At 38.6% G+C, this 24,891-nt stretch overlaps 1 protein-coding gene across 4 annotated transcripts in view; it reads left to right on the top strand.

Annotated features, from left to right (window-relative positions):
- The window catches only part of MGAT4A (alpha-1,3-mannosyl-glycoprotein 4-beta-N-acetylglucosaminyltransferase A), a 77,422-nt gene that overhangs the window by 26,303 nt on the left and 26,228 nt on the right, over positions 1–24,891 (top strand). For all 4 annotated transcript variants that reach the window (XM_064408114.1, XM_064408115.1, XM_064408116.1 and 1 more), the window contains 7 exons: positions 1,134–1,301; positions 3,811–3,951; positions 6,482–6,615; positions 17,438–17,484; positions 18,045–18,158; positions 18,779–18,854; positions 20,282–20,396. In XM_064408114.1, the coding sequence (XP_064264184.1) occupies positions 1,134–1,301; positions 3,811–3,951; positions 6,482–6,615; positions 17,438–17,484; positions 18,045–18,158; positions 18,779–18,854; positions 20,282–20,396 (795 nt within the window). The remainder of the gene's footprint in view (positions 1–1,133; positions 1,302–3,810; positions 3,952–6,481; positions 6,616–17,437; positions 17,485–18,044; positions 18,159–18,778; positions 18,855–20,281; positions 20,397–24,891) is intronic.

Raw genomic sequence — 24,891 nt, forward strand, 5'->3', positions numbered from 1 at the left:
ATTTCTCAGGCACTGACCATAATGTTAAGTTAAAACTTGGGTCTAAAACTGATACGTGTGAAATACTGTCAAGTTCCACTCATCCTTACAAAGTATTCAGAGGGGCCTTTCACAAGATGTAACCAGTGCTTTTGTAAGGGGCCACTGCTGTGTCGCTTCTTAAAAGAAATGGTTTGTGGCACCTGCTCTGATAAATGGTTCAGAACTGCTTGTGCTGAATGCTGGGCACTCAGGGTGTCCCTGGTCTGTGGCTGTGGTGAGGGGCATCCCCCCTCAATGTCTGTCCTCCCTCCCTCGCTGTGCTGGGTGGGTCAGGTGGGACCATGCTGGCTCTGCCTTCCTGGGAGCATTCCAGGTGCTGCCAGGCTGAGCAGCGTTAGCCCCTGGTCGGATCTGTCAGTAGGTGTTTGTTTCCACAAATAACCTGGATCATGGTTTTTCTCCCCAGAAAAGTTGACTGCCTATTGTAGCATCCCATGAACTCCCTCCCCTCCCTCCCAGCCAATTCCCAAGGGCATTGCCTTGGAAAGGCTTAACCATAGAGTTCATTCCTCCTGTGGGGCAGACGAGACTCCCTCATGGACCTCTGCCCATATTTTGCAGCCTGCCCTGGTTTCTCCTTTCCCTGTTTCCTCACTGGTTGGACACCCCTGGTGGCTGCTCCCTCTCCCCTGGGGACCAATCCCCTTTGCCCTGCCCTTAGCTCTGCCCACCATCCCTTCCAATTCTTAAGCTGTCCAGAGCCCATGGTAGCCCTCGTTTTTTGCCTGGGCTCCCTTCGGCTTCCACGCGACATATCTTGCTGGAATTAACTCCTGCAAAAAGAGCCTTCTTGCCTCTCTCGCTGAGGCAGCTGTGGTGAGTGTGGTGTGAGTCTGACTGCACTGCCTGAATGTGAATCCAATGGCTCTTCCACAGGAGGTGCTTGTTGGAAACAGGTAATAGGCAGCAGTGTCCACCATCCACCTCTCGCCTTGGGGGCTGGCACCCAGCTCCTCAGGTGGGACCATGCTGGCTCTGCCTCCCTGGGAGCATTCCAGGTGCTGCCAGGCTGAGCAGCGTTAGCCCCTGGTCGGATCTGTCAGTAGCTGTTTGTTTCCACAAATAACCCGGATCGTGGCTTTTCTCCCCAGAAAAGCTGATTGCCTACCAGCGGGAGTTCCACGCGTTGAAGGAGCGGCTGCGCATCGCCGAGCACCGCACGCTGCAGCGCTCCTCGGAGCTCAACGCCATCCTGGAGCAGTTCCGCAGGGCCGTGGCGGAGACCAACGGCAGCAAGCATGCCATGAATAACTTCTCAGGTACGCCCTCAGAGGTGTTTTTTACAGCTCTGCAATGCCAATATTTCTTGTTATTGCTGTAGAATAAGAAATTGCTCCCAAACGAGGTGAATGAAACTGTTCAGCAGCGTGAGTAAAGAATGTGTAATAAATTGTATCTGGTGTGGGTTTGTTTGGTTTGGTTGTTTTGGTTTGTTTTTTCCAGTTGTTGTCCTTAATAATTCACCCAGCCTTATTCATTCCCTAAAGTCATAAGAGTTACTCACTCCACACCTAGTTCCCAAAGTTTGAAACTCCTGGTTACTTACCTATTAGGTTGAATATATTTTGATGATTAATTTTCACCACTTTTTAAATAGAGTCAGAGGGGAAAAGTGAGCAAACAGAAGAAATGGATGAACTTGAAGCATTTAAAATAAGCTTAACAGTCAACTGGAAGGTATTAAATCATATAGACTAAAGTATTGCTTATGATTGGTAAAAAGTACATGAAATGGCCTTTTCAATAACTAGTGATTAAACTGGTAAAATCTTCCATAAGTTTTTACCCATTTTGGAGACTGATGGTCAGATTTACAAAACGCTGATTGGCAATCTTAGAGAAAAACACTGCAGTATTATCCAGACTATTGATGTTGACTTCTAAAATCACACTGTTACTGTTTTGTTGCTCTGATTTTTGTGAATGGAAGATGGATAACCAGTACAAATTTTTTGTCAAGAGGTCTGACTTGGTAGGTTGCACAAATTTCTCTATTGATCTAATAAGGAGTTGAAACCCGAAGGGTTTTGTAATTCAAAAGCCTGGGACAAGATTTTTTAATTTGTTGTCTACTTGCATTTGTGCTATGATTTACTATTTTCAATAGATTTTTTTTTTTTTGGAAATGGTTATAATTATAGGCTCCAGTGTTGATGCCACTCGTGAATTGCTGTCTGACACTAATGGTCTATCTCAGTAGTTCCCTGGATCGCCAGGAATTGCACAGATAAAGGTTACATTTAGCATGGTCTATAAATCTTGTCTTCCTATTTTATGTGTGTGGTTTTGCTTTTAAAGTAAAGCGTGGAGGAGGTCAAATAATTTGGATTCTGGATTTGGGATTAAGTTATTACCACATTTGTTTCTAAAATTGACTTAGCTTGCTTTTAGGCAATATACTTATAAGGAGTTATTATCTTCTGATGCAGCTGAAAGTACTAATTAATTTAACATTCTACCATGTCTGGATCCCAGCTGGGATGGACATGCATTTTTTTCATGTAGAGCCATAATGGGAAGTCAGCTGAATTACTGAGCATTTGTGCTCAGAACATAGTATTAGATATGTTTTTATTAAGCTTAATACACTTATGTATGCATAATACTCTTTGCTCTCTTTGAAGCTGAAAGAATTACAGATTGTTTTGTGTAGATCCTTATTCGTTCAGACAAGAGCTGTCATACTAGGACAGAATTTAGTCCAAGTTTTGCAGTTGAAGTTAAAGAAATGTTAGCAGGAAAAGTAAAATGTGCCTGTATTGGAGTCTATCAAAAGAGACATACCTACTTATGACATCTATTTACAAAGCTTTTTGTGAGGTTTGACATGGTTAGGAATTTAGTTTCACTTAAAAATAAATACTTAAAAAATCCCCAAACATACAGAACCAATGCCCACAACAAAACCCACCTATCTTTGTAGAAGCTGTGCTAAGAACTAGAGAGGAATTACACTTATGGCTTTCTTTTTCTTGCTTTTCAATTTTATCTCAAGAAATCTTGACTACAGTTTTTTACTTAACTTGATATTATGAAGCCCATAAGTTTTCAAAGATCCATATGCTATCATATTTTTCATTTGAAATGAGTTTTCACACTTGATGTAAGAAAATCAACACACCCAGCAGGGTAATTTTAAAAACTGTTATTTGCAACTTTGAGAGCCACCTGGACATGCTGAAAGGCAGTTGCAGTAGAAGGAGCAAGAATGATTCTAATAGGATTATTTCTAATGGACTAAATTAAGTTTGCTTTTTTTTTTTCCAGAACACTCAAAATATCGACTGTATGTTTAATGCTACTTTGTATCTCTATGTGCAGTATATTCCAATATGTATTCATAGCTCTCAAAAGTTATTTGCAGTAGTGTTTGCTGAGTGGTGATGACCTCTGTAAGCAAAAGTAAAAATTTATCTTAGGAAATAAGCCTCCCATTTGATTAATTGGGGAAAAAACCCAACAAAATCACTAACCCCCCAACTAAATTTGGCATACTTTTCTTCTGTAAATTCACACTAAATCTTATGTCATCAAATAAATATTAACTGTATCTCTAAAAAGATTATTGTTGCTAAATAGTCTTGGCCATCGTTTATTAAAAAAATTGAAGTAAGACTTCCTTTGTAGGCAAGATACAATGACTCAGAAAAGTGCACAGTTTATTCTGGCTTTCAATTGGGATCAAGCTTGGAATTTCATACTGTTTACTATTGCTTGAAATTTCATATAATTTTTTTTCTGCATTTCTGATTTCCTGTATGTTTGCAGACGAGACGCTGAAATTGTTAAAAGAGCTAACAAGTAGAAAATCTCTTCAAGTGCCAAATATCTATTACCATTTGCCTCATTTGTTGAAAAATGAAGGAAGCCTTCAACCTTCTGTGCAGGTTGGCCTTGGAAGGACAGGAGGTAAGCTGATATGATGCTTATTTCATGTTTTATATCTGGAGGACATTCTAGTTTTAGGAAAAGAATTTTCTGCATTTCTTGGTAGATAAAGGACATCTTGTTTAACTTGTGTGATATTGAAATCCTTTGAATTCACACTGAATCTGAGATGAAAGGAGCTTGGTTTCAGCTTTGCTCTTTTCTGCATAATCTCAGTCACACCCTATGCCACGTTAAGGCACACATTAAGAAGCATTTATTTTGGATGAATTTTTTTGTAGCTAAAGGGAAACAAAGCTCAAGCATTTCAGATTCTGAACTGCTAATGGGTATATCCCTTTGGCTTTCCAGATTTGCAGGGCAACCATGCATGGTTATAATTATTTTAGCATTGATGTTTCTGTTGTTCTGAACGGTATATTTCAATTTATAGATTAAAAGTTGAGCGAACTAAGAAAACCAGATATAATTGCATCAATAAAATCTAGACAGTCATTGGAGGGGAAAAAATTCAGTGTTGTAGTTAATCCTGGCTTGTATTTTTTCATTACTTCAGTGAGTTTGATTGCTCCTCCTCTTAACAGAAGGTATGCCTGTATGATAAATGTGTGGGCTCAGGCCACAGGTTTATTTTTCTGGCTATAAATACCTTTTATTTCAATGTTGTTGTTCGGGGAGGAAAAATCGAACCATTCATTATTGTTTTAAGTGAAGTCTATATTTTGTCCCCCTGGGAATCTATGGCAGAAATTTGGAATTAAAAAATAGGAATTGGAATCAGATTTATTTAATTAAACAGAGGGAGGAAATTCAGGGTTTTAGGACTTCATGAAGTCTGCTTTATCCTTTCACTGCATTCCTGCTGCTATCTGCAGTGTTCACAGAAGGTAGCTAGACCTGTGTACAGTGCAGAAGAAAAACTGTGGAAAAGTTAAGCAACACAGGGCTCAAATGGTCTGCTGAAAGATGGTGTTAATAACATTGTAGCTGGGGATGTATTGCTTTGCATTTGTGGTGCTTTTGTCAGAGAAAAGGAATTTTGTTGAGGAACTTCCATGCAGTTCTGTTGTCCTGGACTTGTTTATTTAGAAGAACCAAAACCAGGTGCAAGGAAAGTAATAGAGGCTTTCAGCAGTATTGTTTTAAAAGATGACTTCTGAGAAGTTAAATACTTGAGTTTTGAAGAATGGTTATACCAGTTTTATTTTTAAACTTCAGTTAGGGAGTTGAATCACTCTTGGTGCACCTTGTCTGAATAATGCCATGGTTTTTGATTATTTCCCATTGTGTTGGGGTTTGTGTGACCCTGTTTTGGTAACAGGGAGGCTACAGGGGTACTTCTCTAAGAGGGGCCAGCAGCTTTCCCTGTCTCCAGTGGAACCAATAGCCAGACCAGCACCACTGGAATAACAGATTGAAGACAGGGGGGAAAAAACTGCTCAAGGACAATTTCAGCTGGGGAGAGGAGTGAGAACAAGCAAGGTCAGTGCAGAAGGAGGGGGAGGAGGTGCTGCAGGGCAGAGTCCCCTGCAGCCTGTGGCGAAGAGCGTGGAGAGACAGCTGTGAACCTGCAGCCCATGGAGCAGATATCCACCTGCAGCCTCTGGAGGACCCCATGTCACAGCAGGTGGATGCCCAAAAGAGGCTGTGACCCCATGGGAAGCTCACACAGGAGTAGGCTTCTGGCAGGACCTGTGGACCCATGGAGAGAGGAGCCCACGCTGGAGCAGGTTTGCTGGCAGGACTTGTAACCCAGTGGAGGACCCACAGTGGAGTAGCCTGTTCCTGGAGCACTGCAGCCCATGGAAGGGACCCATGCTGGAGCAGTTTATGAAGAAGTGCAGCTTAGGGAAAGAACTTACATTGGAGATATTCATGGAGGACCATCTGCCATAGGGACCCCATGGGATCAGGGAAAGAGTCTGAGGAGTCCTACTGAGGAGAAAAAAAAGTGGTGGATATCATGTGTGATGAACTGAATTCCAGCCTCCATTCCCCATGCCCCTGTGCTCCTGGCAGGGAGGAGGTAGAGAAATCAGGTGTGAAATTGAGCTCCGGAGGAAGGGAAGGGTGAGGGAAAGGTGTTTTAAGATTTGGGTTTATTTCTCATTACCCTATGTTCATTTAATCAGTAATAGATTGACTTCCTCAAGTCTGCTTTGACTGTCAAAGTAACGAGGGGTCTCTCCTTGCCCTTATTTCTACCCACAAGCCTTTTGTTATATTTTCTCCTCCCTGTCCAGCTGAGGAGGTGAGTGATAGAGCAGCTTTGGTGGGTACCTGGTATCCAGTCAGGATCAGCCCATCACACCTACAGAATAGTCTGGCATGTCTTGGAGTTTTTTGTCTTCTGTGTTTGTTCTGAGAATTGGTGTTAACTGTTAGTCATGCTCCTGATGCTGGGTGGTATATTTTTAAACTATTTTTAATTACTGCATTCTCCACCTTTTAATCCTTTGCATTTTTTAAGCAATGCCGTATTGCAAGATTTTTGTTTTCTATCTTGTGTATGCAATCACTGAAAGTACCTTTCTGGTTTGTTTGATTTCAGTTTCCATTGTAATGGGAATACCTACAGTGAAAAGAAAAGTCAAGTCTTACCTTACAGAAACTCTCCACTCCCTTATTGATAAGCTGTCCCCTGAAGAAAAACTGGATTGTGTTATGGTTGTCTTTATAGGAGAGGTAAAATTGCTTAAATTTTTTTTCTATACAATTTCTAACCTGCCTTTAATCACAAGTAACACTCCTTTCAGGAACTGATCTACTTTTGCTTCAAGATGCAGACAGATGATTCTCTCCTTCCAGGAAAAGGAAAGTGTCAGTCTTGGGTTTCTGACATACAATCCTGAAGAGCCCAGCCTTTTCTATTTATCAGGGGACTGGTGAACATGGATTCAGTGGAGTGGTTATTTTGCAAATCTTAAGTTCATATTTAGTGGCAAAGATGTGCTATTCCTTCAACATAAGAATAATGGCTAAGGAGCTCTGTAGGGGAGGATTCCTCTCATTTTCTTTGTGCTGCTGCTTAGTCCTCTGTCAAACGAGTGCTGCAGTTGGAGATGTGAGGCACAGATTGTTATTGAGTTAATTTTCTGGACAATGTGGAGCTTGAAGCCCAGACCTTTTTAATGGATTAATTCAGTGTTCAGTTGGACTGTTTGTTCACTTTGGCTCTGATTTAGTGGAAATCAAATTTAGGAAAATGATAGAGTACTTTCAGAAATAATTCTGTTGGATGCTGGGAATTGCATGTACCTATTTTGTTCTCTATGCCTTTCTCAGAAGTCTGACTTGGACAGTGGGAAATTTATATTTATGTTTGACCTTCATCCATCTAACTGCAGTGCTCTGCTGAAACAGTCTTTTATGAGTCCCACAGATGAAAATTCAAATCCCCAATTATAACTGAAAATGGTTTTAATTTAGTGAGCTGTTGTCCTTCAGGGATGAATCAGTGGAAAATTAAGCATTTTAATACTTGTATTATCAACATATTTTAAAATTTCATTGGAAAGTTTGTAAACATTTTGCTTTTATCTGAGAATTGTTTCTTAGTATTTTCTAATGCAAATTGCTCTATTTTCTTTTTCTTGACAGCCAGTCAAAAACTATCTGTTTGGATAGATACTGTTTTTCTGGAAAAAAAATGCTTTTGAAACATTTCTTGGTTGAGAGTATCAGAGAACAGAATTCTTTCTGAATTACTGGAATGCTGTGATTTTCTTCACTGTATTAGTTGGAGAAATTTTATTGCCTGTGAGCGTGGCTTCTTTTAGAGGTTTAAAACTGAAGTTTCTTTTGTTTTGCTTAAGGAGGTCTGAGCTATGAGGTCTGTTTGTTATCACTGGATTCTCTGTCTTCTGTAAAGTTTGGAATAGGAGTGAGGTGTCCCCAACTGCACCATCTTTTGTTGCATAAGACAAGCCATATTGCTGTACCTGGGTTTTCCATAGCTGGAAACTTCCTTCCTTTGAGGTGCTGTGGAATACTCTCACCTTGGGAGTGTTTCTACAGAAGTGACCACCAGTGAGCTGAACATTTCAACAGGGAGCTACTGCTGCTGTGCAGATTTGCATTTCTTTTTCTTTAAATCTGCTGCTTGCTAGATTTGCATTTCTTTTTCTTTACTCCATCCAATTTATTATATTTTATTATTTATTCTTGGACCATGTTTTTATTTTCTTAAGCTCAATATCTTACTGTTTGCTTTGCAGTTGCTACAAGGAACTCTACATGATTAATATGGTGCATTAAGTACTTCATCCTGAATTATGCTGTGCTTTTTCTGAGTTATTCTGTATATTTCAGTTTCCTTCTGCAAGATGAAAACTGTAGGTTTATTAAGCATTTTCTCTGGCTGTTTGAAGGAAGGCCTACTCCTCTGATAGACTTCTGTTTCTCCTTAAACAAAAAGAAGGGTTGTGCCTTTTAAAATATCCTTGTCTATGGGATACCCTAGTCTGAAATGTATTAGACTATTGCTGCCATTAACACGTGCAATAATAAAGGCTTATTTAAAAATACATTAGAACTTTGACCAACTATGCTTATTTTAAAAATGATGTCAAAAGTTTCTAAAAAAAGCTATGGCCTCTGCTCAAACATATGTGCAGTTTAAGTACAGCAAGAAATGGTCATAGGGTGAGGTTATGTAATTTTGCTAATAAGCTTAAAATTACTATCTGTGCCTTGTCTATGGCCTGTAGCAACAACAAAAAAAGGAGCACAAGACTACAAAAGTGGTTTTAGCAGAAAATTATAGGAAAAAATAGCATTTTAAAAGGATTTTAGTATTTTTCTTGCTAGCTTTATTTGAGAAATCAAATTTACAGTGTTTAGGAAGCATTGCTGGGAGCCACAGTTGTGGACTGTAATCTCTTTGTGCTAAGCACGCTACAAAACTCTTCTAATACTGCTATTTTTTAGTAGTTCAATCTCACTCATTTCTTGTAATTTCATTTTTTGCTAGAAAACAAATTAGAAGGCTAATGGCCTTCTGCAAACAGCATCAACAGTGTAAACAGAGGAGCTAGTAAATATAGATGCATTATGATTGCTAAATAAAGAGCTCTGCATATTCATTTACTGTATGGATATTTCTCAGTAATATAATTGTACACAGTAAATTTCCATACTGGAAGTTCAAGAAACTCTGAAATATCTCAGCTGATGTGACAACTAATCAGCAATTTAAATAATTACTAGAATTGCTTGACAGTAAACTGTTCAATTGTCCTAGTTACTGACATATGTCTGTGTTCTCCAATTTGTTAAAATCACTTTATGGCAGAATAATTTGCAGGTATTCATTAGGATGACTAATAAATAGGTATGATTCATTATTCCTTAATACTGCAAAACCTTTTTATTCCCCCTCACTATGTAGCTAGTTCATATGAGTTGAAAACAAATTATTTAAATCTCATTAACCTGCTTTGTACAAGAACTTGTTTTCAGAATAAGCCATAGACTGTAGGTTTAAGAAATAATGAACTCAGAGTTCAAATTGTTGTCTAGTATTTTTATTTATTAGGGTTTGCAATTAACATGGGAAACATGGTTTTGAAGTACTTTAAATGAACATAGTGGAACAACAGACATGTATATACACACACAAGTGAATATGAGAGAAATTAGAATACTTTCCCGGTATCTAAACAAAATGTTGTTTCTTTTTTTCTTTGGGGAGGTTTAATTTACAATGAGGAAAATGCATCTTAGATTTGTTCTAAATATATCAGAAATTACTGTCAGTCCACTTCATTAATCAGAGACTGCACTTAGCACAGTCTTTTGTACAAACAGTAATCAGTGCATGCTGGAAAGACTATAAGCCCTTGATTTGACCAAAAATATCAGAAGGACAAATCATTTCAGGAAGAATTGGAAGCCATTACAGGTATGCAAAAGCATTTTGCTATTTCTGTGTGCTGCTGATTACATCTGACTAGGTAGTAATTGACCAGCCATTTGTTCTTGGAGTATTAGGCCACAAGTTTTACTTTCTTACATATTCCTTATTTAAATCTTACTCTCTTGTTTCATGTATGTACAGTTCACTTAAACTGGAAAAATTTGCATATCTTGATTATCTTTTGCTGTCATTGTGTTATCTCTTTATGTACAGTGGCTGCTAAATTAAGAGATGTTGATGTTTAGTAGTGATTTCTCTGTGCTCCTTCTGTGGAGAATCTTTTCTTATTTGTTATTTTTTTGGAAAAGTTTCTGTCCTGGTTAGGTCAGTGTGACACAAGCACCCAGCAAGGTGCCATCCTGTGCATGGGTATGAACAAAGCCCTGGCAAATTAAGGACTGGGTGCACGTACTGGGTGAAATCTTGCTGAACCTGTTTTGTAGGTATTGACACTGCAGTGCAACATGTCAACCTTTTCATCTAAATAAACAAGCCTGTATTTTCACCTCTTCTTGCTCTGGGCCTGAATTATACTTCTCTCTGATCAGCAGTTCTCTTGATAGAAAACAAGAGTATTTTGACTGTCTTGCTCTCAACCTGGAGGTATTAGCATCATCCCAGCTACAGAAATGTTCATGCTTTCTGCTAATTCTTTGTGAGCTGCCTCTTGGAATTGCCCTGGAGAGTGTATTCCCAATCCCTGAAAGATCTGACAGTGCATCTTGAATTGGAGAAAGTCTGATAGATCTTAGTGTGTGCATAAATATGTGTATGTGTGTAATGTGCATATATTTAAAAAAAATCAAAGGTAATCAAAGCTGTTATGTCAAGATACATTATCTACACCAAATAACATTAAAGGCCTACAGAAATGGGAATTATTCTTTTGGACATCTTACTCAAAGCTGATCAGGATGAACACACCTTCTTGATACACTGCCAGCTCTTGTAGCTGCTCTTGCCTCTCTGAAAAGGCAGCTTGACCTGTCAGTGAGAATTTGAGATATTTATGCTGTTTTTGCAGTCCCTCTCCTTTGTCACCTAGGCTTTGGTACACAGGAATATGGACTGCTGATACTGGGCACCACCATAGGATTTTATGCTTCTCTTTTCATGTCAGCGACTAGCAAATTTTCTATAACGAATTAAACCAGTGATAAAAAAATCTTTTTTAGATCTAAGAAAAGATCTATGACAGAATTTGAAAACTTGAATGTACCCGAGACAAACTTGTTGTCTCAGCACAAAGATAAAATCCAGGATTTTGCTCTTTGCCCAAGCCCTAGACTTGTATGACTGAAATGCTTCTGTGAGATACTTGCTGAGGTGCACCTGGGTCACAACTATCTGATGCTTCTGGTAAGGGGACATCACTATTGAGAGCCAGAGTTGTCTGATCTCTCTGGTGACATCTAAGGTATTTGTGAGGTGGGAAGTAACAGTAATAATCTTATTTCAGAAGCATTGCAGCAGTGACTTCATACTTGTGTGGTGGACTGAATCGGCACTGAATTTTTGGACAACACTGTCAAGTTTTGCTACGGTGGTCTGCCTTGACCTAAAAATTCCTTCTGTCCTCCAAATAAAGAGCAGAAATTGTAGAAGGGTGCTTTAGACTACACAGCAACTGCCTATCTTGTGGAAGACAAGCTGTCTAGACCATTTCAACAGTGGCTTCCCCAAGGACAACAAAAGCTTTCCAATGCTGCAAGGCAGTATGTGCTGCTTTCTTTCAGACTCCACAAAACTAGTAGTGGCTGTATGACACTAGCATGACTTGCATCTGAATGTCTGGTCTTGCATTGCAATGTGATGCTTTTTGCTCTGGCTGGCCTTCTTAAAAACTCAACTTGTTCTTTGACATGCTGTCGTGGTTCACAGCACAATCCATATGGATATTTGCTCTCATGATTGAGGATCTGACAGGCAGTGCACAAGGGTAGGGAGAAACAAGAGTGGAGTGCTACAAGGGTATATTTGTATTCCTGCTATTGCTGCCAAAGGCTTTTGCATTATGAAACTCTGTCCTGAACTGCATTGGGTTAATCATAGAAGTGACTGGAGACAGAAAGAAATGTCTTGCCTGTGTGGTGGAGGGGGGAATTTAAGGGAGAGATGAAGTCATTAGCTCATGTAGGACACAGGCTGCATTTTGCTTATGTAACATTAGCTGGTTATGTTATGACAGTATTCTCATTCCTATTTCTTGCCTTGCTACTTGGTCTCATGTTCTCTGTATTTAATTTGAACTCACTGCTTCATATTTGAAAGAAGACACAGTATTCCTGGATATAATTATTTTTCAGCTGCATTTGTTGAACTCTAAAAGGTGATACTACCTTTTTCCACAGGCTTTGTTATATACATACACTGCTGCAACCACTGGAAGCCACTGCTGCACGTTTATTCCTTAGGGCATTGTCTTCACTGCATATATATCCCAAAATAGGTCCAAATGCCACATTAGTGGCTGGTTTTTCCTATGAAAATTTTATGCCTTGTTTATAGGTAATGATACTTATACTTTTACTATTTCAGGGCAAATAAAAGTGTAATTTGCCTTTTCTGAAGGCTGTAATTTTATATTGCTTGTCATTGTATGAAGTGCGTGGTAAAATTATCCCACTCCTGTTCTGTGGGATGACAAAAGATCAAACAAAATTGTAATTAGTAAGCAATGAAATGACCACACTATGCAGATTAGCATGCTTGTTTCTCAGGGTTTTTTTTCATTCTTTGAAAGGTGTTGAATAATGTAAGTCTTGCTTCTAGGAGATTTCATTTAATAATTGAGATCTGGATAATCTAGATAATCTAGTCTAGATAAATTTCCAAGATGGTGAAAGTCCTCAAGGAAAAGACTTGGGAGGAGTAGCTGAGGTCTCTTGGTTTGTTAAACTTTGAAGAGAAGACTGAGAGGTGACTTAATCAGTCTGCAGCTTCCCCAAGGTGGTCAGTGGAGAGGGAGAGGCTGATGTCCTTTCTCTGGTGACCAGTGACAGGACACATGGAAATGGTGTGAAGCTGTGTCAGGGGAAGTTCAGAATGCACACTAGGAAAATATTCTTCACTGCATGGTCAGTCATGGGAATAGGCTGCCTGTGGAAGTGTTCATGGCCCATGGTTGTCAGAGTTCAAGCAGCATTTGGATGATGCCTTTAGGCATATAGTTTAGTTTTAGGTAGTCATTTGAGGAACTGGGTGCTAGGACCCAAAAGGATCTTCAAGACCTTTTAGCCTGAGAGATTCTGTGATTGCATTTTCTATGCATCTGCCACTTAGGACAGTAAATAAACCTTTGGTCTTAAATGCCATGGTTTTCCTTACATTTTTAGAAACAGTCTATCTTCTGTCATTCTTGAGGGTATGAAGTCAGGATTCAACAGTATGAAAGGGTTGATTCTTAAAAGAAGAAATCTTGGTTTTGTAGGACATTTGGCTAGCTGTTCATCAGAACTTTCTAACCTCTCATTTTGTCTGCTAGCTAATGTATTCTGCTGCTTTGCTGTGCACACGCTCACTCATAAAAATCAATAAAGGAGTTCGGAAAGTTCACTGTTGTTCCGGCTCTTTCTGTGTTTGTTGAGAATAATGATGTCTGTTCAGACAAATGTTAGAATAATCACAAATTTGATGTGCAGCCTTGCCAACACTTCAGAAATGTGCTTCAGAGAATTGGAATACAACATTTTGCAAAAAACAGAGGAAAATTTAAAACTTATTTCACTGACAATGTGCAACTTCAGTTTGTTCTACAACAGACTCTGAGGCTTTTTTAAAAGAGGGATTCATCAAAGCATTCTACGTATATTTGTCATCAAAATTGTTCATGTAAAGAGTTAAACCTTCGATACAGCCATGTTCACTGGCTTATGAAACTCCACGGATCTCATAAACTAGAGTCTTCTTTTCTTGTTGAAAGTTTAGATAGGCTCAAGAGGATGCTGATGAGGTACCTTGAAGATGAGCCTACTGAGGAATATTAAATACACAAAATCACATCTGTCTCAGGAAGTAACCTGAACTGAAAGGAGTTAGAGTGTGGATGATAGCAGGAGGGGGTGTTGCATGTGCTTCTCTTGTTCTTATTCTTTACTATGTATCATTTCATGGCTGTCTTTGATGGAAGCAAGGTGCTGATGGGAATCAATCTTTGGTCTGGTGTGAATAAAGGAAGATGTCTTACTTCAAGTGTATTGCATTGTCTTGAAGATCAGTAATTCCATATGACTAGGAAGAAAGAACAGGAAAAGTATTTGAACTGTTGATACTTACCTATACCTTTCATTATGAAGTTCTTAGAGATCCACTCACTAGGACAAAGTTATTTGTAAGGCTTCATATGATTCATTGATAAGATGCATCCTTGTGGCTGGAAAAAAAACTCTTTGGTTGGGGCCTAGCACAATTTTCTCTTAATTGCTTTAAAGGGATTTATTCTTAAAATATTCATTTGTGCTTCTTTTTTATGGGTCCAGAATTCCTAGGGATTTCTTTTTATCATCAGCCTTAGGAGTTTTAGTAAGAAAAAATTATTGTTTTAGTAATGTCTTTGGATTTGATAGACAAAAGTATTCGTAGCTGTATTGTTGTGATCACCAGCAACATTTCACTGCAACAGTTACAAGCAGCACTGATACCTTGAAACAGATTTTAAGTTCATCAGGTCTACTCCAAAGTCGAGGAGATGGTTTTCACTGGAAGCCTAAAGAGCAGTTAAACATTTTCTTTCTTGGTGACTTGTTTTTTATAAATCTGGATTTGTCTTGTCCTGTTTAAGATTATTGGAGATGAGCAGTCTCGTGTACTTCACGTTGATAAAGAGGACCTTGTATCTTATTTTGTCAAGACAGTAAACATTCATTTCCTGAAAATGAATAATAGGTTTTGATTAATAATGGCTTTTTTTTTTCTGTTGCTTTTAAGCTGCTGATTGAATTTACTGATAGTGCTTGAAAGATCCTTAGATTTAATTTAGCTATTCCAGATTTCCTTCCATTGCTACCCTGCAAAGTCTTCTATCTACTTAACTCTTCCCTTGGGTATAGTCATAACTTGATCAAATTTGTTGTGTATTTTCATTTCATGATGTTGTATGAATTAACATCAAAGTGCCACCTTCTTGGGACATGTCCATGCCAAAGGGTGTTGGCAAAGATCCTACTTAGTGTTAGACTGGGCAATGAGAGGACTCAATTGTCTCTTGAAGTTCTGATGTAGAAAGGTGTTTTGTGTTGACATCCTGGTTCTGAATCTTGTATGGAGCTGGTAGATATAAATACAACTTCTTATTTTAAAATGATGGCAGAATACAGAGTTTTAATGCATGTGAAAACTGACATCAACTCTTCTAATCTATGTGTTCTTTTTCCTTCTAAAAGTGTCATCTGCTTTTACACTACAGTGATTGCTGATTGAGAAGGAAAAGTTGCCTACTAAGCCAGCAGTGGTATTTTCGGTATCTCATGTTCATAGCAGCTAGACCAGACCTTCCTGACATTTTGTGACAGCCAAGATTACCATGAGGTTGGAAGACTTCAAGCTACATCTTTTTGATGTGATCTTGTTGTGATTGCAGCTCTGACTGGGGGAACTGCCAGCCTTTCATGTGAAGCATACAAACAAATAGTGGGAAGCAGGGAGAAAACTGTCTTATTCTGGACTTTTTTTTTTCTGATTGTGATGTTTTCTGTGCAAGTGTAAGGTTTTACAAGAAGTAGCAAGGCTTCATGGTAGTCTGGAAAATAGGTCAAAAAGATGTTCCCGCTAAGGAGATGTGCACTAAGGCACAGGCTTCTGATCAAATACACAATTCCAGTTGGCATGAAGTTTGGCATTTATTTTAATCTCTGGAAAACTGAATAGAAACTGCTTATACACACTGCTTATACACACTCCTTTCTGCTGAGTGTGTGTATGTATATATATATAAATCCTATATTTTCCTATGCCATTTCAGTATGGACTGTATTACATGTGTTGGAGTTCTTAGTGCTGGACTGAGTAATTGAAATTTGGCATGCCAACTGAAATGCAAATTTTTGTCTTTTCACGTGATGAATTGCAATTTCTGTATTTTTAACATTTAAAAGGTTTTGAAAGGAGAGAAAAATCCTTCAGTTAAAGATGGATATACTAAAATTATTTTTAGGTAGTCACTAAGTTACTGTGGTTTGCAGCTGTTACACAAAACAGAAAAAGTTATGTCCAACTCCATTCTATTAATTAAATGTGTATAAGCAATTCATAAAAGTATTTAAACAGTGATATATAAAGGATATAAAGGTCCATATGGACTTGTGAGTCTCTTGGTATGGAACACAGTACAAGATGAGTTTTAAATTGTGAGCACCTTACCAGTTTACTAAAACTTCTGCCCAGCATTAGGCATAGCACTTAAAAGAAAATACCTAGGACAGAATTACAAGAAATGCTTTCTACTCACATGTTCTTGTGGTATTTAAAATCTGCTTTTGGAAGAAATCCACTGCTGTTGTTATCCTTTTTGAAAAGCATGCGTCACTGGCATTATGTTTGATTTCATAAAAATAAATCTTTAAAAAATAGAAACGGTGATTTTTTTTAAGATCAAAGGGTGAGCACCTTTATCAAACAAGATTAACAGTTCTATAGAAAACCTTGGGAGGGATTTATTTTCTGTGTATAATCCTTTAATGATATCCTGTGTTACAAATTCATCAGAAAAAATGTGAACTGTTCCTTTGTTTCTGGCATTTCAAAGACAACTCTTTCTCCAGAATTCTCATGAGCCAGAACCTGGGTTGATTTATAGACTATTCTTTTCAAAAATGTAAACAATATGTCAAGTCATTAGATTACTAAGTGTAGCAAAGACCAGGGTTTTCAGTCACATTTATGAGTTCACAAATTCTCATTTCTTGAAATGCATGTGTACAGCTAGGTTGAATAATTGCCCAGTGCTGGCAATTTAGATGATCTAGACTTTTCCAGAATGTCACGATTTGTATTTTCACCAGTGACTAATTTTTAGAATTGTTGCATCTATGAGAGGTGAATGATTGATGGGATTGGTTGTCCCTCAGATTCAGTCTCTGATGCAAAAAAGCAACCCTAGTCAGAAAGGCAGCAGGCTCACTGCTCTCTGTAGTTAGGGCATTAGCTATAAATGCAAAGCTTAGGAGATGTACTTTTGAAAGAGGAGTGTGTGTGTGTGTGTATGTGTTCAATGCACTGTTTTCCAGAAAAATTTCTTTGGTAATATTTTCTTATATATTATTGTTATTATTATATAATAATAATAATATGGAGTCCTTCCTACACAAACACTCAGTGGTCATTTCATCATCAAGAGCATGAGTTTTAACACTTTTCTGTTAAGTGCAGGTATGAGATAATTATTCCCCTCTGTTTACAAGAAATTCTCATATTAGAGGTAAGACACAGTTACGTGTGTGATGTGTTTTTTTATTGCTCCAATATCTTACACAATGAAAGTGGTTTTCAAGGACAGCCACCTGCAATGTTTATTTTACTTCATTCTTTTGACATGTAAATCTAGAACTATCAAGTAATCTATTCATTTTTTTTTGTTTGTTTTTTTTTCCCCAGACTGATCTTGATTATGTTAACAGTGTTGTTGCAAGCCTGGAAAGAGAGTAAGTTGTAGTTTTGATTGGGGATTTCTTAGTTTATTGATGATAAAATAAATCAGTTTGTAATAAGCAATTAAAATTATTCTGGAAATAAAAGATCATGCCTTTTTGTTCTGTGGAACTTTGGACTTTGGAACAAAAAAGTGAGGCAAATTAAGAGGCAATGATTCAATCAGTTAAACTGTAAAACAGTAAGTGGGATTAAATTATTTGATGCACCATAAACAGATGGGATTGTCTAAACATGAATGGAAATTTGTGACATCTGTGTTAGGGCCTTGTATTCTGTATGTTCAAAGAGAACTGTAGGAAGAAAAATCACTTGTTTCTGAGAAAAAAACAAAAAAAAATTAGAAGGTAGTTTGATTCTGATTGGCAGAAGGTGATAGTGCTCTGAAGGACACGCTGAGGAAAACAATACTTTTTTCTATACTACTGTTCTTCTAAATGCCTCATTTGAGCAAGTCCTCACAACCAGACACAATAACTGCTCCAGCAGACAGCGAGCAGGAGCTACAGGACTCAGAATCTCTCATGTGACTTCAGGATCTTTCTGTTGACAGGTTTTCTACAGAGATCAATTCTGGCTTGGTGGAAGTAATAGCTCCTCCTGCAACATACTATCCTGACTTGACAAACTTGAAAGAAACATTTGGAGACTCAAAAGAGAGAGTGAGGTAAGTTTATTCCCCCAGATCTTTTCCCATCCCCTCCCACACCCACACTTTGGTTGTTTATAAAACGGCAAGTGGGATGTGAATTCTTGAAATGTTTTCTTACTGTAATTCTTGCAAGTGTGGGGATGCTAAAAGTGCTCTGTGAATCCATCTCATTCCTAGCTACATGCTGTTCTGCGCATGATCAGAACCTTTGCTTGGTTGAATCCATTTAGTGTTAAATTTTGGGAGGAGAACTGAGACTTTTGATACACTTTTATTCCTTTTTAATGGGGAGTCTTTAATTTGCTGGTTTTCTTCATGAAACACAGGGTAAAACCCAGTAGTTCTTGTTGAATTACCATTTTAAATGCACATGTGTTTTTAGTGAAATGTCAGGTAGTTGTCACAAAGTCAGGTTCAAATTAAACCAGTTTGATGTCTGTATTAAAGCATAAGGTGAAAGCTTTGTTCCTTTTTTTTTTTCCCAGACAGTGGATTTCCTGAGGGAACAGTGCCAAAAACAGCTGTCCTAACATTTCACTAATATGTGTCATTCTTTGTAATGAAATTTACTTTATGTTGCCAGTGTATTGAAATACCATTTTTTCATAAACATTAAGCTTTCAATTTAATTTCAGATGGAGAACAAAACAGAACTTGGATTATTGTTTTCTTATGATGTATGCCCAGAAAAAGGGAGTTTATTATATTCAGGTAAAATTTTCTTCTTTATTTTGAGACAAGTTTTCAAATTAGTCTTCAGAAATTATGTTGTTGGACACATCAGAAGGACCTACACACAACAGAGAACTTGATCCCATGATTTAAAGAGAGCATTAAGTATGGTGGTTATGGTATGTGGGAAAGTAATTTGAGGAGGACACTGCCTCACTGTCTCTGAAGCAGAAAGTAATTTATCCTATGTCACTTCTCTTAAGAGGCCTAGCAAAAAAAAGAAGGAATCCAAGCAGCTTAACTTAGCTGTTTTTAACTTGTCCCTGAAATTAATTATTGTTGAGTTCCCTAGGCAAAAAACAAACAAACAAAAAAAAAACACACACAAAAAAACCTCCATAGTTTTAGTGGGAATGAAGCTAAAATCTTTTTTTTCTTTTGAAAGTGCAGTGTCACTTTAATATGACTGTTGTGTATAAACACGGAACTTTTCTTTTTTAAGAGGTTTCTAACAACATAGTTACATAGTTCATCTTCACTTTAGCTCAGAATTGTTCCTATCATGTGTTTCTGCTTTGAAGTAGACATCTTACCTACAGGTATTGCAGATTTAGTAACTGCACTAATGATCTTTATTTAGACTTTGTGCCTGTGTCCTTGGGGTGTAAAGTCCCACACATCTCATGTAGTTTTCTCAAAGCTATGCTGACTCCTCTCTCAGGGCTGTTGGAGTCTCAGCTCTCTGGGAAGCTGCAGAGCCAACAGCATGTGACAGCCTGCTTTGATACTGGGGAGTTGCACAAATATTAGTGCCAGCACAACGGGGAGGGCATGACTGCACTGTGAGAAAGGACAGGAGAAGCAGGATCCCTGATGCAGCAGTGGCCTGCACTTACTGTGAGTTAAAGGCACTGCAGCACCCATGTGGGCACCTCTGGACTAGGGGATATGGACCATGCACCTGTGCTGCCGTTGGACAGGTGAAATGAATCCTGCCCCTGCAGATATTGTGTCTCTTAGCCTCTTGTCTCAGAGGAGGAACTCTTTCAGTGCTCTTACCTTTGTGAGTCAACACTCACATTTGTGTGCAAATAATACAGATATTGAACTGGTTCTGATGATGCCATTTAGACTAGCATTATTTCATGGATGTTTTTCCTTTGAAGAAAAAAGCTGGAAAAGTAGTGTTTAGAAAAGCAAGAAGTTGAGATATGTTTGTGGATTCTTACTAGTTTCTGTATTACTTTTCCACAAGAATTCTGTATTAGTTCTCCACAAATAGACAGACTGATCCCTACAATAGCTATTCCAGGCTATGGCATCTATGATCAGTGCTAGCATTAGAAATACATGGCTATGTGTTAACAGTATATTATAAGTCAGTATTTCCTAGCTGTACTTTTTTCTATTGCTCTGCTAGTGCTTTTTTTTTTTTTAATGTTGATGTCACTTCTACCTTCCTCTAGCTTGAAGATGACATTGTTGTCAAGCAGAATTATTTCAGCACAATAAAAAATTTTGCACTTCAGCTTGCTTCTGAAGATTGGATGATTCTAGAATTTTCTCAGCTGGGTTTCATTGGTAAGAAAATGTTCACTTTTGCGGTTTGAAAGAACACATTCATACTCAGATTGTGAATTAATAGTAATCTGGCTTCAAAGATATCTTCTTTGTACTGGAAATAGACCAAGAAGTAGAAATTTACTGCCTTTTTTAGGAACTCTGGTTTAGCTCATGGTTGTTGCTTTTGCCCCTCACTTTTTTATGATGGAGGCAAACTCAAACTGTTGGAAAAGAGAGAAATTTTATAACCAAAAGTTAACTTATAAAAATACTAACAATCAAACTGCAAGGCATGATGTATGTTTAATTTAGCTGCTGTTAAAATGAAAATGTAATTCAAACATAACTGACTGAAATAAAGAAAACCCATGAAAATTAACTCCACCTAAAATAACTTCATTGGTGTTTGTGCCAAAATTTCCGAGAATTAGCAGGCATCAGTTTGTTGCAAAGCCTGTTCTATCTCCATCTTTCTAGTTCATGAAGGAGAAGTTACGACAATCTGTTCCTTCCTAGATGCAGTCAGAGTCTGTCATTTGCAATGAGCAGCATTGAGAGGAGTTAATGCAGGATCTTGGGTTGTGGGTCAGCTGTCAGGGTGCTCTGGAAATTATGGTTGTTCTTTGCTCTTACATTACTTACACTAGCATCTTTTCATAGAGACATACTGGACTCAACAGAAAAGCAATGATAGAGAAATTTGGAGGGATTTTACAAATCAAAAGGTTATTTCATTACTGCACTGATGTGTCATGATCTTTTTAAAAGCAGCAAGCTAGAGATATGCAAGGAAAAATCAAAAGCTGGGGCAGACTTTGGAGATTCCTGTGGCCAACACAAATGATTCCAATATGAAGGCTGTTGAGTTCAGAACAGAAAGAAAATCCTGTGTGTAACAGATAAAAGTGCAGTCCTAAGTTCTGTCATTCTCTTGGAAATTCTTGTTCTCTTTCCTTTGGATCTACTTGCCAGAGAATGGCTTCATTTTTAGCTCAGTGACCCATAATGGTTGTACTGAGACCTGAGAATGTTGGCACTACTTGAATAAATGCTCAGCATCAGGTGTGCAACAGTTCCCTGACTTTGGGGGTCTCAGAGGTTCCTGGAGTAGAAAGGAAAACAGTAATTATCCCTCCTACATGCTGTTAGGGTACAGAATGGTACTTTGTAGACTTGCCTGCCAGTTTCATCTACAGAAACAGTAGGGAGGAGGAAAGGAAATGAGTGAAGTCTCCTTATACACCTGGCCATCACCTAACTGCTTTGGGCTACCATCAGAGATCCACTGTTGCTGGAATAATTATGGAATTGGTTCTGTGGGAGAAATAGGAAACTATGCTGCCTAGCATGGAAAAATAAGAAGTAGTTCACTGACATCTTGCCCTAAGTGAACTTGTCCTTGGTTGGGGAACTCCTTGCAACATTCTGTTATGTGTTAGCAGGGACTGGTTGAATACAGCATTTGATACGACTTTCTTTCTACTGTTGAACAGTTAAACATTAACCCAGACTCAGCCCACAATTTGAGTTTTAGCTCCAGTCTAATTGCACTTTTAGTGTAAATTCTGTATGGAGTTCTTGGGCTATAGAATTTGCATCTATTCTACATTTGCCTGATTTAGTAGTAGAGTGTGCTCGCTTACAAATTGCCACTTCTCAAGAATGACACATCAAATGTGCATAAAACCAAATGTGCATAAAACCAACTTACACTTTAGGATGTGTGCTGTCTACCCCATGCAGTTGTATTTCAGGTCACTTAACTTGCTTAGTATTTGTGTATTTCACACCCCCACCCTTTCTGTTCTCTGTGCTGTTGCAGAGGACACAGCGTTTAAGCCTGGTGGGGTAGGTAGATAGTTCTTAATACTGAGACTTTGCTTAATCAAAAGCACAACTGTTTAAAAATACCTTGTTTTCTATACTGTCTGTATACTTCTGGGCAGTGTGGGCTCTGAAAGTAGCTATAGTTAAATTTAGTTGTTAGCTCCTGCTGCTTGCATTCCTGTTCTTTGTTCCTTGTCTCATATTTGTTTGCCTCCTTTTAACTAGATGATATCAGTAGAATTTCAGATGCATTTAGCTATGGCTACAGATCTTAACGTTGCTTTTCTACCTAGAAAATTAAATTAGATTTTTTTCTTCTTCTTCCAATATAGCTACTTATTCTGTTTTTAAGCTTTGAGAAAAAAAATTAGTATTCATAAGAGCAACTAAAACTTTGGGCTCTGGTACACATTGGTGTGCTATAACCATATATTGCTTGGAAATTTTATGCAAGTAATGTAGATTTTTCTCATCTCTGCTATCCCTTTATGGATCTTGATGCAGACTGCTACTGTGGCAATTTGGTAATGCAGATACCTTTGGGAAGAGCGACAGTAGTTTGTAACTGGGGATCAGTTTTACATGTAGAGCACTCAATTCACAGAATCATGGAATGGCCTGGTGTGGGAAGGACCTTAAAGAGCATCCAGTTCCAACCCCCTGCCAAGGGCAGGGACACCTGTCCCTAGACCAGGTTGCTCAGAGCTCCATCCAGCCTGGCTTTGAACACTTCCAGGGATGGACTATCCACAGCTTCTCTGGGCAACTGTTGTCTACATGCTACTAGAAATAATCTCTCAAAAAGAGAGGTGTGGTTGATTCACTGTTAGCTGTGGGAAACCTTGTTTAGCTTGCAAGTTTGCGAGGTAAAAATGTGGGATTTTTTGTCATAGTATATTTCTGAACTGAAAATCTAATTTATGCAAGTGCTACATGAGGAAGTGGCAAATGTAGCTATTTAGGCTGACAGCAGGATTATAGAATTCTGTCACCTCTGCCACAGAACAGACGTTGCTTCCTTTGGTTTTTTTTAATCTTGAAAGCATAGTCTTAAGTGCTGTCAAGTATCTAATAAATAATGGGTGAGATGTATGCTGTTTCCTTAAGAAGCTCTGTGGAAGGAGATGTATCTTTTACTCTTCCGGATTCTTGTTTGCACTGAGAGACCTGTGACACAATGTAGGAAAGTCCTACTAGTTTTTTATGAGGAATAATGATTTCTCTTCCAGCTGCCTGTGAGCTGAAATGTTTTCCAGAGGAACTGCAATCCTTGCACTGCACCTATGATGCCAGCTGTCACAAACATTACATGGAGTGGCCTGAAATGGCCTTTGGTTGTCTTACACAGCTCCTCTGAGTCTTATTGTGCCCTGATGCTTTGAGGCCTGTTGTTTTGATTATTTTAAGTTGTTCTGATTGCAGTTTTGCTCAAGCTGTGCACATAGTTGAAGTTTGGGAAAGAGTAGAGCAAGTCAAACATTTGAGCTTTAAATAACTTCAAAGAAATTCTGGTTTTAATGCCAGCAATTTGCATATCATTACCAGGGAAAGCATTGAAAACATCAGCTATAGCTAGAATATGTGCTTGCAGGTGTAAAATTATTGTTGGTGTAGACTCAACATTAGTAATGCTGATGTGGAAGAATTAAAATTATTTAGATATTGGCAGCTCAGAGAACTAGAAAACGAAGTGTTTCATTTTGTATGTGTCTTGTATTTGCCAGCAAAATACTGAGATGGCCAGAATAATTCACTAAGGATGGCCTTTAAAAGGACTGAAAAATGAATAGAAGTCTTGTCAGGGCACAGTAAATCAGAAAGTGTTCCACAGATTTGGGGTGTTTTTCAGTCCTGATCATCATTTTTATCAATATAGATAAATAATTTTGAGAAAGTCTGTGTTTTGTATCTCTAGGGTTTTATGGAGCAAAATTTTACCTTTGTCTCTTAATTCTTTCAGATTTTTAAGTTTCTTCACAATGGTAGGTTGCATGTGCCCAGAATCCAAAAGCTCTGAAGTTTTGTCACAGTGTTCTGGATTTATGTCTGTTCCCATGTACTGTACCAAGTGCTATACACGGTGCAAGATGAGCCATTGCTGCAGTTCTTTCACAGTTTGCAGTTTGAGGCAGTGCGTGCTCACTGCAGTGTTTTGGTTTGGTCTCTGGCTTGATGATTTTTGACTGCACATTGGGGATGGCCAGTGGGCAATCCCTGGGTTGGATTTGGGTGGTGTCTGAGTGGTTCTGTGGCTCACAGCACTTTCCTCATATGCTGCTGCATGGGAGCTGTAGGACAAGAAGGACCTCAGCAAATGTTGCCACTTGTTCTTGGGCTGTGGCTGTTCCCTAGGGAAGCCAGGCTGGTGCTGCTGCTGCTCTTGGTTAGACAAGGGCTTGGTTGGTTTGGATTCAGAGGGGCTGGGTGTTGGATCTGTGCAGTAGGAGTTGTACTGAGCTAGTTTCCATTACAAAGACTAGGTGTGGCCAGTCCGGGATCCAGAGCTTTGATAACCTGTTTAACCAGAGACTTCACTGCAGAGCTCTGGTTTTGAGAGACTGTTCTGATGGAAAAAAAGGGGACATGGATCTGTGGCAGAACTGCTGTGCAGGTGGTGTCCTGAGACAGAAATGACAGATGAGTGAGGCAACGTTATAGAGAGGGGCTGGGGCCAAGCTGTGTGTGG

The sequence above is a fragment of the Passer domesticus genome, chromosome 2 (genome assembly GCF_036417665.1).
Source record: "Passer domesticus isolate bPasDom1 chromosome 2, bPasDom1.hap1, whole genome shotgun sequence".
In the NCBI taxonomy this organism is placed as follows: Eukaryota; Metazoa; Chordata; class Aves; order Passeriformes; family Passeridae; genus Passer; species Passer domesticus.